This window comes from Phoca vitulina, unplaced genomic scaffold, assembly GCF_004348235.1.
Source record: "Phoca vitulina isolate PV1807 unplaced genomic scaffold, GSC_HSeal_1.0 scaffold24, whole genome shotgun sequence".
Taxonomy (NCBI): Eukaryota; Metazoa; Chordata; class Mammalia; order Carnivora; family Phocidae; genus Phoca; species Phoca vitulina.
The window spans coordinates 25,636,978-25,655,136 of record NW_022589727.1 but is presented as its reverse complement, the minus strand read 5'-3'; the positions used below and the strand labels follow the sequence as shown (position 1 = coordinate 25,655,136).

The 18,159-nt window shown below is 42.5% G+C and overlaps 1 protein-coding gene across 1 annotated transcript in view; it reads left to right on the top strand.

Annotated features, from left to right (window-relative positions):
* AKAIN1 (A-kinase anchor inhibitor 1) overlaps positions 1-15,397 on the top strand; it is a 47,602-nt gene extending 32,205 nt beyond the window's left edge. Inside the window, exon 2 of the mRNA XM_032421320.1 lies at positions 13,316-15,397. Within this exon, the coding sequence (XP_032277211.1) occupies positions 13,316-13,509 (194 nt within the window). The 3' untranslated portion in view covers positions 13,510-15,397. The remainder of the gene's footprint in view (positions 1-13,315) is intronic.
* Positions 15,398-18,159: the final 2,762 nt, after the last annotated feature.

Sequence of the window (18,159 nt, the reverse complement as noted above, 5' to 3'; positions counted from 1 at the left end):
CTTCTTGGAAACCATGTGGATCCAAACTTTTATTTTTGTTTTTATTTCTTTAACAGGCACTTAGGTACTGCTCACCTTAAGTCACGGCTCCAAGCATTCTACAAATACTTATTTAATCAGAACAATCCTATACCGGAGGCACTATTATTGTCCCCATTGTATAGGGGAAAAATTAGCTGCCAAAGTTCCTACAGTGTTATGGACTGAATGTGTGTGTCTTCCCCAAATTTCTATGTCAAAATCCTAACCCCCAAGATGATGGTATTAAGAGGTGGGGCTCTTGGAAGGTGATTAGGTTAGGAGGGTAGAACCCTCATGAATGGGGTTAGTTCCTTAGAAAAGAGATCCCAGTGAGATCTCTCGGCCCTTCCACCATGTGAAGACACAGGGAGACGGTCATCTGTGAGCCACGAATCTGGCCCTCACCAGACACCCAATCAGTTGGCATCTTAATCTTGGACTTCTTAGCCTCCAGAACTGTGAGAAATACTTTCAATATTCAAGCCATTCAGTCCATGGTATTTATGTTATAGTAGCCTGAGCAGACTAAGACACACAGTAAAGCCTAACAGGCTATTCATACTTTCAAAACTAGATCTTGTCTGTGATGAGCTGAATACAAAGCCAAGCGAGCGAAGGAGGAGGGTGTGATGTTGGACAAGAGACAGGTACCTGGTCAGCAGGGCCTTGAAGACCATGGCGAGAGGTTGAGTTTTCATTCCAACTGCAATGGGAGGCCAAGGAAGATTTTGAGCACTCAAGTGACATATTGGATTTCCTTGTAGAAACTTCACTCCAGCTCTTTAGAGAGCAAAATTAGAAGGACAAACAGAAGGTGACAATTGATATGGAAAAAAAAAAAACAATAAGGAAAGGAGGGTATATATTTACATGTTTTCCATTTTGTGCAGAGAAGGGAATAGTCTTTGGGCTCTCTTAGTGGCTGCTAATTCCGTGCCTTCCTGCAGATTGGGCAGCAGTAGAAGGTGTCATGGTGAGGTCTCCAGAGCATGTAAGTCCCAGCTCTGGGACTTACAGAGTGGGACCCCCCAAGTGAGTGACTCCACACAATATCTGGGCCTCCCTTTTCCACTTAAAAAAACAGAGTTTTTAAAAAAGATTTTATTTATTTATTTATTTATTTATTTATTTATTTATTTGACAGAGAGAGAGAGAGAGAATAAGCAGGGGGAGCAGCAGAGGGAGAGGGAGAAGCAGGCTCCCCACTGAGCAAGGAGCCCGATGCGAGACTCGATCCCAGGACTCTGAAATCATGACCTGAGCCGAAAGCAGACACTCAATTGACTGAGCCACCCAGGTGCCCGAGAATTGATTCTTGATCTCTGTTAATTTGTTTTAAGTCTTAAAATATTTTGTGGTACTTAAAAACTGTGAGAAATCTTAGACATCATTTCCTTCCTGAAGGTGAAAACTTGGTCTGTCTTGTGCAAATCTGGCATATTTAGACATTGAATAAATGTTTCCTGAGTGACTTTTTGGGAGAGGGTAGAATTTGAGGATAGCTGGTGGAAGGCTTCTAGTTCCACACCGTGCCTTGGGCCCTACCGGCATTCCATCATTCGGAATTAGTTTGTAGCATCTGTCTGCTCTTATCGCTTCTAACAGCTCTAGCCTGATGTGGGACCAAGAAAGACCCTGGGAGCCAAGCAGCTGTTTGGAGAGACAGGGATGGCACATTTGCACCTCTTTCTGTGGTTGGAATACACAGTCTCACATAACTCCTGCAATTTTTCAAATGTATGAGGAGGCTGTTTAATGTGATTAATAACATTCAAATTCATCCAAAAGCATTATTGAATTCATAGCCTCTTTTTGTCATTGTGTTACGAAGGGATATGTGAAATATTTTGACATTGCAAAGGAATCATCTTCCAAAGGTTGGGGAGCTGCTCTTTCAAGGAGAGTAGACAAGATTTTACTTGATGTCAGAGCATAATGTTCCTCTGGTTGGCCCCCTGGGATTCTTGCTATATACTTACATCCTCCGGGGGTGAAGAATTACTTTTGAGAGATTATTTAGTTAAGTTCTAGACTTGTACTTTCTGATGACTTGTCACAGCTGGGAATTTGATTCCTTCTTTAGCAGAAAGAAAAAGTGATTGTGAGGATTATCTTGTTCATGTTAGGGAGGACAGCGGGAGAAGAGTTTTTGTTTTTGTTTTTTAAGGATTCCTTTAAAATCATTCCGAGAGCTAACATTCTTCCCTCCCTCCCTCCCTTTCCAGGATTGGGTAGGAAGGGAGAGCTTGTGGCTAGTTTTGCCTAGGAACTCAGAACCTTCCTTAAATATTTAAGAGATCTGGTAATTCAGTCAAGCAGTTTTCATCTGAATGAGGACAGGAAAGCTCTGGACTGTATTTCCAGCTGCTCAGGACTCTCGGGAGGACAAATCTATAAATGGTCTCGTGACAGTTTTTGTGGTCAGAAAGTACCATCGATGTGCTCCTTATTCTATGTGTTTGATAAAAAAAACCACAGTCTTGTGAGTCGAGGATTTCCCCTATATACACACACGCGCACGCGTGCACGCACGAACGCTATCCAGGGAGCACACAGCTCCCTGCCAAAGGCTATCTGTTCCGGGTCTGCGGCAATGCTAGGAGTCGCCACCAAGGGGCAGCAGAGGCTGCAGAACTGAGCGGTGGCCCAGCTGGGGACGTGGTGGATGGGGAGCTGAGCCCTGGGGGTGGTAGTACTTGTCTTGGGGCAAAGACCTAGTTCTGAGAGTGGGAAGAGAGCACATGATCCCCTGGGTTCCAAAGTTCATTTTGCTTTCTATTCAGGTCTAGTATTGTCACTTTCTTCAACACAGAGGCTCACACGGTGCTCATTTCCTCTGTCCCCTTAACACCTGACTCCCATGTTTCCAGAGTGGCTATCTGGGAGGTGCTGCCCCCACCTACCTGGCATATCTCTGGGTCAGGCATGCAAGAGCCAGGAGTTTGGGCTGGGTTTGTTTGGTGGCTCTGGATCACTGGGTGACATGCCTGCTCTGGAGAAGTGAGCTGGTTAGAAAAGGTGAGGAGACAGGCGATCACTGTCACAGGGTGGCCTGGCCCTGTCTCCTCCACCCCACCCACTGTTGTTTGATATGGCAAATGGACATTTGATCAGTCCTGTGTAAAGTGCTACGCACACCCTAGATTCAGGACAAATTCTTCGTTTCCCCTTCCTCTGGATTTCTGTTCCTAAATCCTTCCTCCATAGAAATTCTAGAGCTGCTACTGACTGCCAGAAACTAGGGACTTGGGGAGAAGTTTGATTTTCCTAGTCTTTTGGGATGAAAGGATGGAAGCCTGTACTAAGTTTTGCAGAAATCTGTGTGGTGGTCAAAACAGCCTTGTGAGTCTCTCTGAATTCATAACTCAGACTTGATTGAGTTGTTATCCAAGTGTTCAGAAAATTAAATACTTAGAGCATCTCCCAGATGGCTTTTCACAAACATTTTCCACAACTCAACTTCCTCAAGTGCAAAACCTTTTCCCATGCCTGTGTTTCCATGACAAAAACCACTTAGTTTAGTATAGTCCGATTCATCAGTTTTCCTTTATGGTTATTGCTTTTTGTGTTCTATTTACGAAATCCTTGCCTACTCCCACGTCAGAAAGATATTCTTTTATATTTTCTTCTAAATGCTTGATCATCCTTTAAAGACTATTTTTCTTTGAGAGCAGTTTTAGGTTCTCAGCAAAATTAAGGGGAAAGAACAGAGATTTCCCATGTCCCGCCCTCTGCCCGCTACAGCCGCCCCCCATTATCAATATCCTGAACCACAGTAGTACATTTATTACAATTGCTGAACCTACAGCAATACATCATTATCACACACCCATAGTTTACGTTTGGGTTCACTCTTGATGCTGTACATTCTAGGACTTTGGACAAATGTACAACAACTTGTATCTGCCATTGTAGCATCACACAGAGTAACTTCACCATCCTAAAAAGCCTCAGTGCTCCAGATTGCTTTACGTTTCAAGTATAGATATGATGTCTACCTGGTACTGATTTTTTATGTATAGTGTGAGATGGCCAAAGCTCCTTATTTTTCCGTGTGAATAACTACCTGGCTCCAGTTGCCTGAGAATACCGTTTTTCCCCCACTGCACTACAGTTAGTTTTCATAAATCAGGTGACCTCCAATGGGTAGGGCTGTTTCTAGACTTCCTGTTCTATACCCTTGGCCAGTTTTTCTTTTCTTTCTTTTTTTTTTTTAAGATTTTATTTATTTGAAAGAGAGGGAGAGAGTGAGTGAGAGAGAGCACAAGCAGGCGGAGCAGCAGAGGCAGAGGGAGAAGCAGGCTCCCCACTGAGCAAGGAGCCTGACGCAGGGCTCGATCCCAGGACCCTGGGTTCATGACCTGAGCTGAAGGCAGACGCTTAATGACTGAGCCACCCAGGTGCCCTCCTTTGCCAGTTTTTCTATCCCTATATCAAGATCACACTTTCTGAATTGCTACGGATAGCTGCTATTGCTAGCTGGTAAATTAGGTCCTCCCTATTTGTTGTTCTTTTCTCAAAATTACCTTTGTCTTGGCCAACACACTCAAATTTGATTTCTAGCTTAAAATCGTCTTTTCCTTTTCAAGTTTTACTGCCACTATTCCTTATGGCTTTCCTAAAAATAACACATCACAGCCCAGTAATAATTAAGTTAAATTATGTTAAGAAACTAGGTGGCCCTACAAGGCGAGAGCCGTCTAGGACAGTGAGTCAGTGAGTCATGCGTCTGTCCTGCCCTCTGAGGCCAGAGAAGGAATTCCCTTTCTTTCCCCGTTGGCCTTTCCAAATTCCATCCCATCTTGGAGACCTGCTTGAACCCCTGGCTGTTCCTGCCTCGGTTACAAACTCTCCTCCGACTTCTCCGGGTTCCCTGTGTGACGCGGATTTGGTGATGCACTGCAGCTTCTCTCTCCAAAAAAGACCCCATGCCCCCAGCCTGCCAGGACCTGTGCCATCTGGCTGGCCCGCTTTGCTAGGCGGGTCTCTGGTCTCCCCTTCCCCCCGCCCCCCCCCCCCCCCCCGGGCCCCCCCCCCCCCCGGGGCCGCTGAGGCTGCTTCCAGCTCCTCCACAGGGCCCTGTCCCACACATGCTGGGGATTTCCACGTGGGTTTGAACTTCCTGCTTACATGTTCTTCCCTTCCTGCTCCTGCCACCTTCCTTTCATCCGTTAACACCTTGTGAGCCTCTCAGTCCCCTGCCCGGGCATCCTTCCCTGATCCCAGACTAGATCAGTTTCCCTTGTAATGTGCTCCCATGTCCCTTCACGGCATGGGTCCCAGCTCAAAATTATAAGCCTGTTTGATTATTTGATCCACACTTGACTCTTCCACTGTATTGTAAACTCCAGTAAAGCAGGATCCGTGACTATTTTGCTTGACATTTTAATCTCTTACACCTAACCTAGTGTTTGTCCTTGTAAGTGCTCTGTAATTCGTTTAGAAATGAATGCATGCATGAATGACACGCTTTGGCCTAGCGGACTCTGTTACTTTCCATAAGACCCTGCATAGAGATGCTCAATAAATATCTTTCATCTCTTCTTGTTCTATAGGGCACTTCAGTAAAGAACTCTGTTCGTGTACGAGAGCAGCTTGCCTCATTATGAAATGACCAGCCTGACCATTGCAGGCACAGTCGGGAGTGTTTCTTAGTGCTCTGTACTTGATGTGAGGTGGGTGATGATGGCAAGAGTGGGGCCTCACTCACATTTGACTTAGAAGCGTCCTGTACCTGCCAGTACCTGTCTTGCCTTCTGACTCTCAAACCCCCAAATGCTGCTTCTGACTTGGTTATGGTGCATAGGAAGGCAGCATCAGTGTGGTGGTGTCAGCAGCGAGCTGGAAGCTCCGGGGCTGCGACTTTCCATTGCCGAGAAGTCCCATAACTTTAGCTTGCTCAGTGGCAAAGCAGGGCACCCGGGACAGCTCCGTTAGCAGTTGGCATAAATGAGTGAGAGCTAACATCTGGTCCTTCATGGAAAATTCCTGCACTTAGAGCCGGAAAATAGACTATCATTCCATTAATAAAGGGACCAGAATTAGTTCTTGTTCTCTGTGTTCCACATGCTGGTCACTGATGAATGATAATACTGTCTTGCTGGTCTCAAGCAATCAGCGGGGGAGCTAAAAAATATGCTCCATGGCCATCATCAGCGGCGCTGTGCCCCGGGGAGTATGGGCGGGTGGTGGTGACGGAGCCCTATGCTGCCCCCAGGCGGACGAGTATTCAGTGAGCCCGTGGGAGAGGCCGGAGATGGAGAGGCTGCTGACGACACAGCGGCTGCCACACGCTCTGTGTCGAAGGAAATCAGTCTCTCTGATCGAAGGAAAATCACTAATCAGATTCTGCCTCAAAAGGGAAACACAGACCTTTTCTAAAACACACCTCACTGGAATAGAATAATAGGGTTAATGTAGTAGAGGCCAATGACACTTAGGTTGTTAGGGGGAGAAAACTAAATTGTTACCAGGAGGATCTTCCTATGGTCATTAGAAGCACGGTTTTAATGGGTATAAGTAAAGAATTAAGGCCAATTATTAACCATATTGCACTGAGTTCCAGACAACTTCCACTGGGGCAGGTGAAGATACTCTGAGGAGCAGGGAGGACTGCCGACCTCAATGTCATCTGTGGAAGGCTGGTCCCCCTCGAGTGGACTGGGTGTCTTAGGGAAGCCTGTCACGGGGATGCCTGTGTGTGTGCGCGCATGTGTGCGCGCGCGCATGTGTGGGTGGATAATGATTTGAGGTGGAAAGACGCTGAAAATAAATTTAGTTACATCACATTCTTGACTTGGGTGTATTTATATTGGGCATTTAGAGTTTAAAGCTAATTAAATCGATTCATCATCTTTTGTGAAATACCAGAATGATTTTGTAAACGCTAATTAGGCTAGAGGACATTTGCATCCTTTAAAATTAGGCAATTGGCCACCTACAACATGTAGGTGATTCATTAATTTCAAGTAAATGTAATGCATGTAAGTAAATGGCAGGACTCTGAGGATTTCTCTGGTTGGTTCTGCTTTCTGTCGGGTTGTAATGCACGTTTTCACACTGTACTTTTATTAGGGGTCTCCACCAGGATGTTCTCCCCTGTCCCTTCAAGTGAATGCCACAGGAGCGCCAGTCAGTTATGATATTGGATGAGGCCAATCCTCTGAGTGCCTGCCCTGCCCTCGGCAACTTGCCCAGGTAGGGGCCCTTAGGTGGTTCCTTCCTCCTATGCAGATGTGTTCTCACCTCTTCATCCAAACTCTGAGGCCACAGCTGATCAGGCCAGAATGAGCCACGGGCATTCAGTCAGTCTGTGGCTGGCCTAGGAGGTGGCCGACCATGAAAGTCGTGTTTTTCAGGTTAGTGGTGGTATGCTGAGTCTTTCAGCTTCTCTCCCAGGAATTTCAGCTGAAGATATGTCGACAATCAGGCAGTTACAAGCAGAACCTTAGCTGAAATGCCCTCAGAAAGAAGGCAGTATGTAAAATCATGAAGCACTCCAAGTCATGAGTGAGCAGAAACCAGGGTAAGTAAACAGCACGAAGTCAGGGAGACTCGGAAAGAAAGGGAGCGCTGCTGATGGAGAGCTGAAACTCTTTAACAGCAGAGAATAATCTAGATAATCCAATTATTGGAGCTATATTGGATGATTCCAATTTCTGAATTGTAATGTGAGACTCAGACAAATATTTCCAAGATGTCTGGTGAGGACGCATGCATCCCCATAGTAATCACACTCCCCACCCCCGAGAAACTCCCCAAACTTAAAGTAACAGAAGGCTATCAGGGTTCCTTGCATGCCAAAGAGCCTAACACACAGTATGTATCTGTGGTTTGCCTAGCTTCTTTATTTCTTTCAGTTTTATTGAGATATAATTGACATAGGTCAGTGTAAAAGTTTAGGGTGTAGGCATAATGACTTCACTTATATGTGACACATCTCATATACACACAAGGAAAAAAAAGAAAAAAACGTCTTCTTATTTATTCACTTACTTGTCTTGTAACCAGAAGTGTGTCCCTTTTGACCACCTTCATCCACTGCCTCCACACCCTCTCTCCCCCACCTCTGGTGACCACAATTCTGATCTCTTTTTCTTATGAGTTTGCTTGTTTTTGTTTTTGTTTTTTGTTTTGTTGTGTTTTGTTTTGTTTAGATCACATAGATGTGAGATCATACAGTATTTGTCTTTCTCTGTCTGACTTATTTCACTTAGCACAGTGCCCTCAGGTCTGTCCACGTTGTCACGAATGGCAGGATATTTTTCTTTCATATACTGTCTATACGTACCACATTTTCTTCATCCGATTCATCTGTTGATGGACAAGTAAGTTGTTTCCAAGTCTTGTCTGTTGTAAGTTATGCTGCAATGAACATGGGGATCCAGATATCTTTCAAGATAGTAATTTTGTTTTCTTTGGATATAAACCCAGACGTGGAGTTGCTGGATTATATGGTATTTTTATTTTTAATTTTTGGAGGAAACTTCACACTGTTTTCCACAGTGGCTGCACCAATTTACAATCTCCCCGCCCCCCCCACCCCCCATCAGGGCTCCCTTTCCTTCACATCCTCGCCAGCATTTACCTCTTTTCTTTTTGATGCTCACAGTTCTAACAGGCATGAGGCGATATCTCATTATGGTTTTGATTTGTATTTCCCTGATGATTAACAATGAGTGCCTTTTCATGTACCTGTCTGTATTTGTATATCTTCTTTGGAAAAAAGCCTGTGTAGGTCCTTTGCCCATTTTATTTTATTTATTTTTTTAATATTATTTATTTATTTGACAGAGAGAGAGAGAGAGAGAGAGAGAGATCACAAGTAGGCAGACAGGCAGGCAGAGGCAGGCTGCCCGCTGAGCAGAGAGCCAGACATGGGGCTCGATCCCAGGACCCTGGGATCATGACCTGAGCCGAAGGCAGACGCTTAACCCACTGAGCCACCCAGGCGTCCCCCTTTGCCCATTTTAATTGGATTACTTGATTTTTTGTTATAAAGTTGTATAAGTTTTTTTAAAAATGTATTTTGGATATATATGTAAATAGTTCATCTCTTTCTGTAGATTGCCTTTTCATTTGTTGATCATTCTTTTTGCTGTGCAGAAGCTTTTTAGTTTGAGGTAGGCCCTCTTTATTTTTGATTTTGTTGCTTGTGCTCTAGGTGCCGTGTCCCAAAACTTATCGCTGCGATCCATTCCAAGGACCTTTTTTCATATTGTCTTTTAGGAGTTTCATGGTTTCAGGTGTTCATGTCTTTAATTCATTTTGAGTTAATTTTTGTGACTGGTGTGAGATAGGGATCAAGTTCCATTCTTTTCCATATGATTACTCAATTTCCGCAGCACCGTCTATTGAAGATACTGTTTTTCTCCTGAAAAGTAGTGAATATTCTTGGCTCCCTTGTCAAATATCAGTTGACCATATATGCATGGGTTTATTTCTGGGCTCTCAGTCTGTGCCACTGGTCTGTGTGTCCGTTTTTAAGCCAGTACCATGCTGTTTTGACTGTAGCTTTATAATATTGTTTGAAATCAGGAAGTGTGATGCCTCCTGCTTTGTTCTTTCTCAGGATGGCTTTGGCTATTTGGGTTTTTTTGTGGTTTTATATATATATATATATTGTTTTGTTTTGTTGTTACTGTCCAAGTGTTCTGTGTGGCTTTTACCCTCATTTTCTGTGCTCACTTTCTCTGTCCCAGCTAGTTGCCACTCTTTTTGTCCTATACTCTTCACTGCAGATATTCATGACCCAGAGCAAGGTGGTGATGAGGGCCATGAGGGTTACCAACCTTGTAAGTCACCAAAGGGATGCTCTAGACACAGCATGGCACAGGCTGCCTTTGACTTTGTAATCACTTGATCTTCCTAGTGGATAGATGAGAACGTGACAATTTAGCTCAGATATTAGTTCACAGCTAAGTTTAGAGTGTTTCTCTCTCTCTCTCTCTCTACTATTAAGGAATCTGCTTACTATCATCCTTACGTTCTTCCTCCCTCCATCCAAAGACATAAACATAGCTGTACAGCAGGGACATTTTAAAGCTAACACATAGGTCGTTTGGCTAAGATACTCTTTCCGGGAGCGAACAGGAACCTTTTAAACTTTTCCACGTTTATGCTCTAGAGTGGTAGTAGACAGAGCTCCCTGATTTTCATATTGACCTGCTGTAAATATATACTCTTCCTCTTCAAATTAGCCTTGGCCATTACACAAAAGCAATTTCAAAAAATCTGCAATTTCTTCTTTGTGTTAGCATTAGAACCTCCCTGAGTTTTAGGAGGGCGTGTGGCTGCCCAGGTTGCAACTTATTTCCTAGCCTTCCATGTGGCCAGGTGTGGCCATGTGACTCAGTTTCCCCCAATGAAATGTGAGCAAAGTGATGTTTGCAACTTATATAATTTTTTTAAAGGAAATCACTTGCCCTCCGTTTTCCCTTTGATTACCTTCCAGCCCCAGGTGGGCTATTGGCTACCCAGGTTCACTCATGCAGGCAAGGTCAATATAGTAGGAAATGGCAGAGCAAGAAGCTAGAAGGCAGCAGACCCCTCAGTAGCCTGGTGGAGCAGAGCCACCCACACACCCGAGAACCTCTGGGCTGATACAAGAGAGAGCAATACATATTTCTTTCTTGTGTGAGTTTTCTTGTGTATTTTTGAGTTTCTTTGTTACAACAGCCTAGTCAATGCCCTAACCAATACACAGTGGTGGACACTAAGTCCTCAGGACCCACACTGAGTGCTGAATAAGTGTCATGTCACTTAATTTTCTAGCAACTCTCCTAAAATAGATACTAATTGCTCATTTAACAGATGTGCACACAGCCTTACAGAGGCTAAACGACTTGCCCAAGATCGGAAGGCTATAAAGTGGTAGAAAGAACCTGGACTCAGCTCTGAAGGGCTTCAAAACACAGATTCTAAATCTCTGCGTCCTAGCGTACATTATTATTACTGTTCACTTTTTTTTTTAACAGAGCATATTTGAAATATTCTTCTCAGCTAATTTAAAGTTTCTGTCTGTTACACAGTGTAGCTTTTGATTCCTTCTTTGCTTAGTTTAGTGCATATTGCTCATTTTATTCTCCTTTTTTGGAGGGAGGGAGGTGAGGATTGTCCCTTGGTTTTGAATAGATTCGTCTTACTTTGTTCATTAAACTGTAAATCCCTCAGGAAGTAGTGCTAGTAATACAAATGCTGCTAAATAAATGACAACTCTCTGTCTCAAGGGATAAGAGCTACCTGGTCTTCCGGAATGACGCAGTATTCTCTTACGTGATGTTGTTCTCCTGGGTGTATAAATGTTGTTGTCAGTGAATCAATCCTGGTGAACAACCCCCAATTTTAAATACATTTTTATGGCAGCAGCATATTTGAATAGAGGAAACATCCAAAATGATGCCCATTCTATTTATCACTCTAAATATAAGCAGGTGGAATTTAAAATTTTCATGATTACACTTTAGTCAAATGTTAGATTCATGATCATTCTGCCATGCATGAGTTAGTAATGAGCTTGCTGCATAATAAAAGAAAGCCCCAAATGCACCAAATAAGATATATTTGCCTCAGTGCATCAAACAAGATAAATATTTTTTTCTTTTTTTAAAAAACATTATTTATTTTTTGTTTGAGAGAGAGAGTGAGTGAGAGAGAGTGAGAGAGCATGAGTGGGGGGAGGAGCAGAGGAAAAGGGAGAAGCAGACTCCCCGCTGAGCAGGGAGCCTGACCCAGTGCTCGATCTGGGGCTTAATCTGGGGCTCAATCCCGGGCTCGATCCCAGGACTCCGGGATCATGACCCAAGCTGAAGGCAGACGCTTAACTGACTGAGGCATCCAGGTGCCCCTATATATATATATATTATATATATATATATATATATATATATAATGATAGAAATAAATTAAAAAAATATATATATATATTTTTTTCCCCCCTAACATGAAAGAGGCGTGGATGTGGGCAGCCAAGGATTGATATGTGGCTCTTGGTCATTGCGTTCTCAGGTTCCTTCTAACTTTTTCTTTGTAAATCTCTGAAAATGGTTTCCATTCTAAAGATTTCCTTATGGTTAGCAAAAGCCCCAGTAATGACATCCATCATGTCAGAGTCTCAGGCAGTGGGATGAGGAGAGGGCAGAGGGCCTTTGTCTGCCTATTTCCTTGTAAAGACCTTTTCCAGGTTGTTTACTAAATGAACTTTCCCTTCCTTGGTCAGAACTTAGCTATACCTACTTACACAGCTGCCTGAATAAAATCAAGGTTTTGTCTTGTTTTTAACTAAGGAAGAAGGGGGAAGAATCAATGATGGGTAGACTGCCTTCCTTCTAATTAGAAAATTCCCACCATTCTAGACCAGGGGTTGGCAAATTATGGCCTATGGGCCAAATCTGGCCCGCAGCCTGTTTTTTTTGTAAGTAACGAGTTATTGAAACAAAACCATATGCATTGATTTATGTATTGTCTATAGCTGAGTTAATGCTACAACAAGCAGAGCTGAGTCGTTGTCACAGAGATCGTATGGCCCACAAGTCTAAAATATTTCCTATCTGGTCCTATTGAAAAGGTTTGCCAATCCCTGTTCTAGATCACGGAGGACAGGTTCTGATGAACAAATGGCTTCATTCTTGGGATGTTATTATAGGAACAGGGTTGAGCCCAATATAGATTCAGTAATAATTTATTCTTCTCCAGCCCCAGTGAAATTAAATCTGTCAGGCACACATTCAGTTGCAAGTAACATAAAACCTGACTAATGGCAGTTTTAACAATAAGGAGTTTATTTATCTCACATGCAAAGAAGTCCAGAAGTACATGGTCCAGGGCTGGTGTGGATGCTGAATGATGCTTTCAGGACTGGACTCTTGTTTTCTCCCCAACCATGGCCAGAATGTTAGCTTTCATCTCCATGCTTATTGTAAGTTGGCTGCAGCCCCTAAAAGCATTAGGTCTGCATCCTGCCTCAGAAGAAGGTGTAGGTGTCAAAGGCCAAAATGGGCACGAGTGTGTCTCTTTCCAGAACTTTCCCAGAGGTCCTCGTTGGCCAGGACTGTGTTTTCATGACACATGCTGGCAGCAGAAGATCCCAAGATGGTGAGAATGTACATTGGCCACATGACTGGGGCAAACAAATGGAGAGGGAGACAGGAGCAGTAGGATAGGAGCAGGGCTCCTCACGTTTAACGGGGCCACTCTAGCACCTTCTTAGGGTCTCACCTTGCCTGCCTGCCCCTTCCTGTAGCAGTTCCTGAAATTGATTCTGTTCTTTTTCCCTCCCTTTCATGTTTCTGGCTAGGTGAGAAACCTGGCAGTGAGCCTGAAGAGGTGAAGCTGCAGAAAGCCAGCAAACAGATTGTGCAGAATGCCATCCTGCAAGCTGTGCAGCAAGTCTCCCAGGAGAGCCGGCAGAAGGGGGAGAGAGCCCGAGACAGCCGGGGCAGCCTCCAGCTGGGTGTCGGGGAATTAACCAAGAAGCATGAAAAGAAGTAACACAGTAGATTTGGCTCTTGTCACCTGCTTGGTTTCCAGCCTTCCTCTTAGTATAGGATGCGTTGCCAAAATGTTGCCAGTAAAGCAAACCGGAGTGTTACCGGCACCTAGCAGTAGAATGAATTCACACTAGCCCTCGGCTGAGATGCACTGTTTTGAAAAAGTGCGTTAGATAATGCTGTTTGTATTAATGCAGTGCCTCTGAAACAGAGTGGGGCCAAACAGGACACTGTAATTGCAAAAGTAGTTTTGCAGCACCGTTTATTTTTAAGGTTCTTTTTTCCCCTAAAGATTCTGTCTTGTTTATTTACTTTTGCTTTTTTACGCACCTTTCTGTGAGTTTAATCAGCAATCCTTTTGGCTGAAATACTGAGTGTGGTACTGTGTTCTTTATAATATTTTAAAAAGACACGCCGGAAAGGTGAAGGAATGGAGTTTGTCAACTTCAAATATGGAATTGAAGGCTCCGCTGGGTTCAGGTCCAAGATCAAATTGAGCAAAGGCAAATTCTAAGACTCAGTTCCTTAGGATCTTACAAGGCATATATTTATATTAATTTTTATAAAGGAGGAGTTTAACTTTTTAAGAATTCAGTTTTTTTGGTCTCAGTTCTCTCCATGGTTTGATAGCTGGTCTTTACTTTCTGTGCAGAAATCCTTTGGAAATAGGGATTTCTTTTTCCATCTCAAATTAAAGTAAGACAAGTGATAGATCTGTATGCATGAGTTGCCAATGACTCTGTTTTTAGCAGCCCCATGAAGAGCAACTAGACCCATAGATTCCACCCTGGGGATACACTAGGGTCTGATTATGGGGTGCAGTGTCCGTGGAAGGACCTGTGGGGCTTTGCAAATACTATGCTGTCATCGGGCTATGTCTTCGCACTATACCTTACTAATACTAATAGGAACTTTTCTTTTCCCATCCACAACTTAAAATTATATTTTTGAGATTTTGAAAATCATACATATCAGGAATAAATAACACTGAAAATGGGAAAACCATTTTTTTTTAACTCTCTGAAGCATGAAAATAGAGTGGGAACAATAAAGTAACAGTGTTTTGAACAATGCAGTTATGGGGACATATGTGCATATGAAAAAAGCCATCATTATTGCAATAGTATGACTTCTGCTCCACTCCCATGTCGATAATGCACATCTTTCTAGAGTTATTAGAATCCCATAGTCTGGGTTTCATAACAGTCATTGAGTTGCTGCTACTGAAAACAGAAAGAATTTGGCCTTTAGTAAAAACGCTTTGGCTTCAGAACATCAATGTCTACATTTGATAGTTTTTTTTAGAAGCCAGTATCAGCGTATATGGTATGACTGATATTAAGATATACTTCTAGAATTCCAGTATGTTACACTTCCCAGATGTATACTACTGATTATGGTAGATAAATGAGAACACTCTTATCAGCTTTGTTAGACTGTCTCACATGAGGCGCAGCTGGAATAAATTCACAGAAGAATGGCTACGAGAGGGGCAGAGGGAGTTAAAATTTAAATGTGATTTATTTATAAATATTTTTTAGCAGAACTCATGACCATTGAAGAATGAGTTTAAGTTGATCGGAAGCCATATAACCGATATGATGTGATTGCACAGTATGTAGATAATGGGAATGAAAGTATTAAGGGAACTTATTCAGAAGGATCTACTATAAATATAAACCCAATGCTTGTAGTTTGCAAGTAATCTAGCACTATGTGTATTAACATGTCTGGTTATAACCAGTCCTGGACCTTGCTGTCGTATCATGTGGTGGAAATACATAAATGCGCTATCTTTCTTCTCTGGTGTGTCTGTTCTAATTCATTGGGGATCTTTGAGAACATCGGATTAACTTCTGTATCTAAACATTATTTGTAAATAAAATATATCCAGCTTTGAAATATGTTGTCATTATAAGCCAAGTTTTCTACACCCTACTGTTTGGCTCATTTCATACATGTATCTTACATTCATTTAGCACCACAGGGCACCCCAAGTTTTCCAAACCCCTAGATATCATGATCCTGAGAGTGCTTCTTCCCTGGGCCTTTACTGCAAGTCTGTGGAATGGTTGTTCCTGAGGTTTGAACAGGAAAGGAGGTGTGCTAAGAAGTGGCCTTTGGATCTCAGTAAGTAAAGATGAGTGGATCTGGAATGTTGAGTGTCTTTCATGATCTTTCTGTGACACTACATCTACAGCAAGGACCAGAGAGATTGGGAAATTCTTGGAGGAAGAAAAGAAAGTCTAGCAGCCCCTGCACTCGGTAGGTTGGTGCCATATTGGCAGAATCCTAAGTAAGCTCAGCCGTAAAAATAAATCCATCTGTTAAACTCTTGCTGATCTCTCTCAGTATAAAGTTATTGGCCTTGAAAGGGGCCTATCAAGCTTCATGTGGCATAGGATTGAGGTGGGCTACCGCTTGGCTGTTATCATAAACCAGCACACAGCTTTTGGTTTTAGGAATTCATAGGAATATTTATGTAATGTCTTTTATCTTCCTGATTTACTACATGGTGAAGCATACATGGGACTCCCATCTCTGTGTATTCAGCTTCTCATCTTTTACTTTGCTTGGCTCTGGAGTAGACTGAAGAGAGAAATCCTTTTATGTTACTTCGCTTTTCTGTAATAATCTATCCAGTGTGAACAGTATTGTAAATAGATATAAAACTTACTGCCTCCTGGGCTTCATCTCCCTACTGCCCCCAACTCTCTTTTTTAGCTGCTTCATCTTCACTTATGGTGGGATTTCAGGTTACAAAAAAATGAATGAACCATTTAAAAATAACCATGTTATTTATGCCAATCCGGAATGAATAACAATTTTCAAGGTTTTAAGGTCTTATGAAAAAAAAAAATTAGAAAAGGAAATTTTCAACTTATTCACTGTAATGGCTATTCCAGTAAGATACAATAGAGAATAAAATCTCTGAGAAATATGGTAACTAGTTTAGCCCCTATAGTACCCAAACAGGTGAAAAAGACTAAACACATGAGCAAAGTCCTTTTAGTTCATGTAAGGAGAATGTGGAAACCACAATAATAACATCTTTTCTCTTGAATGTGAGAAAGTTTACTGAAATATATTACTACACATTAACTCATTTTTCTCATTGTCACAACTTCACAATATGTTGCATCTGGGAAGATCTTATTCTCCTTTTGCAGATAAAGTCGCACTGAGTCTCAGAGAGGATAAGTATATCCTAAGTGATGAACAGCAAGTATTATTTGGCACAGGAATACTTGAATCACTGATGTTAAACTTTGAGAGCATATGTATTAGCTAAGGGAGCTTAAGAAATATAACTTCTGGGGATATTTATGTTAAGATGGAAGAATAAAACTGCCTTCTAGTAAGAAATGTCACAAAAATAGTAAAGGTTCAGAAAAATCATCATCAATAGAAATAGTTCAATGCCATTAACGTCAAAAGTGGTAGCTAAGGAAGGAAAAGGAAACCACAGAGGGAACAAAATAGAAGGTCACAACAGAGCATGGCAAGTTCACTTATCTTTCCTCCTCAGAGCCACATGCAAAGTCCATGGAATCCTGACCCAGGTGTGGAGCAAGATGAATGCAGTGGGTGATGTTATTGTTTGTCGACTATAGTGTAGTGGAAATGGCTCATAGGAAGAAATAGGCAAAATTGGAGAAGGTGCTCCTCCCACATAGAAGTGACAACCTTATCTTACAGAAATGAAGAAAGAAAAAGATAAATGCATATTAAAAAATCCCCTCATGGTGGTCTAGAAAATGGATACAAAATATTCAATACCAGTACTTCTTTTTTTCCCCCTTATTTATTTTATTTTTTTAAAGATTTTATTTATTTGACAGAGAGAGACACAGCGAGAGAGGGAACACAAGCAGGGGGAGTGGCAGAGGGAGAAGCAGGCTTCCCGCGGAGCAGGGAGCCTGATGTGGGGCTCGATCCCAGGACCCTGGGATCATGACCTGAGCCGAAGGCAGCCGCTTAACTGACTGAGCCACCCAGGCGCCCCATTTATCTATTTTTTTGATGTACTGTTCCATGATTCATTGTTTGCATATAACACCCAGTGCTCCATTCAATACGTGCCCTCTTTAATACCCATCACCAGGCTAACCCATCCCCCCACACCCCTCCCCTCTAGAACCCTCATTTTGTTTCTCAGAGTCCATAGTCTCTCATGGTTCGTCTCCCCCTCCGATTCCCCCCCTTCATTTTTCCCTTCCTACTATCTTCTTCTTCTTCTTCTTTTTTTTTCTTTTAACATATAATGTATTATTTGTTTCAGGGTACAGGTCTGTGGTTCATCAGTCTTACACAATTCACAGCGCTCACCATAGCACATACCCTCCCCAATACCAGTACTTCTAGAATAAGAGAAAAATCCTAGAAATTTCTAGGCTGAAAGCAAGCCATTTACCAAGGTAAAAACTTTAGGCTGGCATCAGACTACTTCATAACAACATTCAATACTCCATCATAAGGGAGAAAAGGCTACAAAGTAGCTCTGAAAAGGAAAGTATGAAGTAAGCTTGTTATTCCCAGCCAACATGTCACTGGAGAATAAAGGCAAGCAAAAAAAAAAAAAAAAAAAAAGAAAGAAAGAAAGAAAGAAGGAAGGAAAAAAAAAGTCTTAAGAGTTACTGGTTCTCAAGAG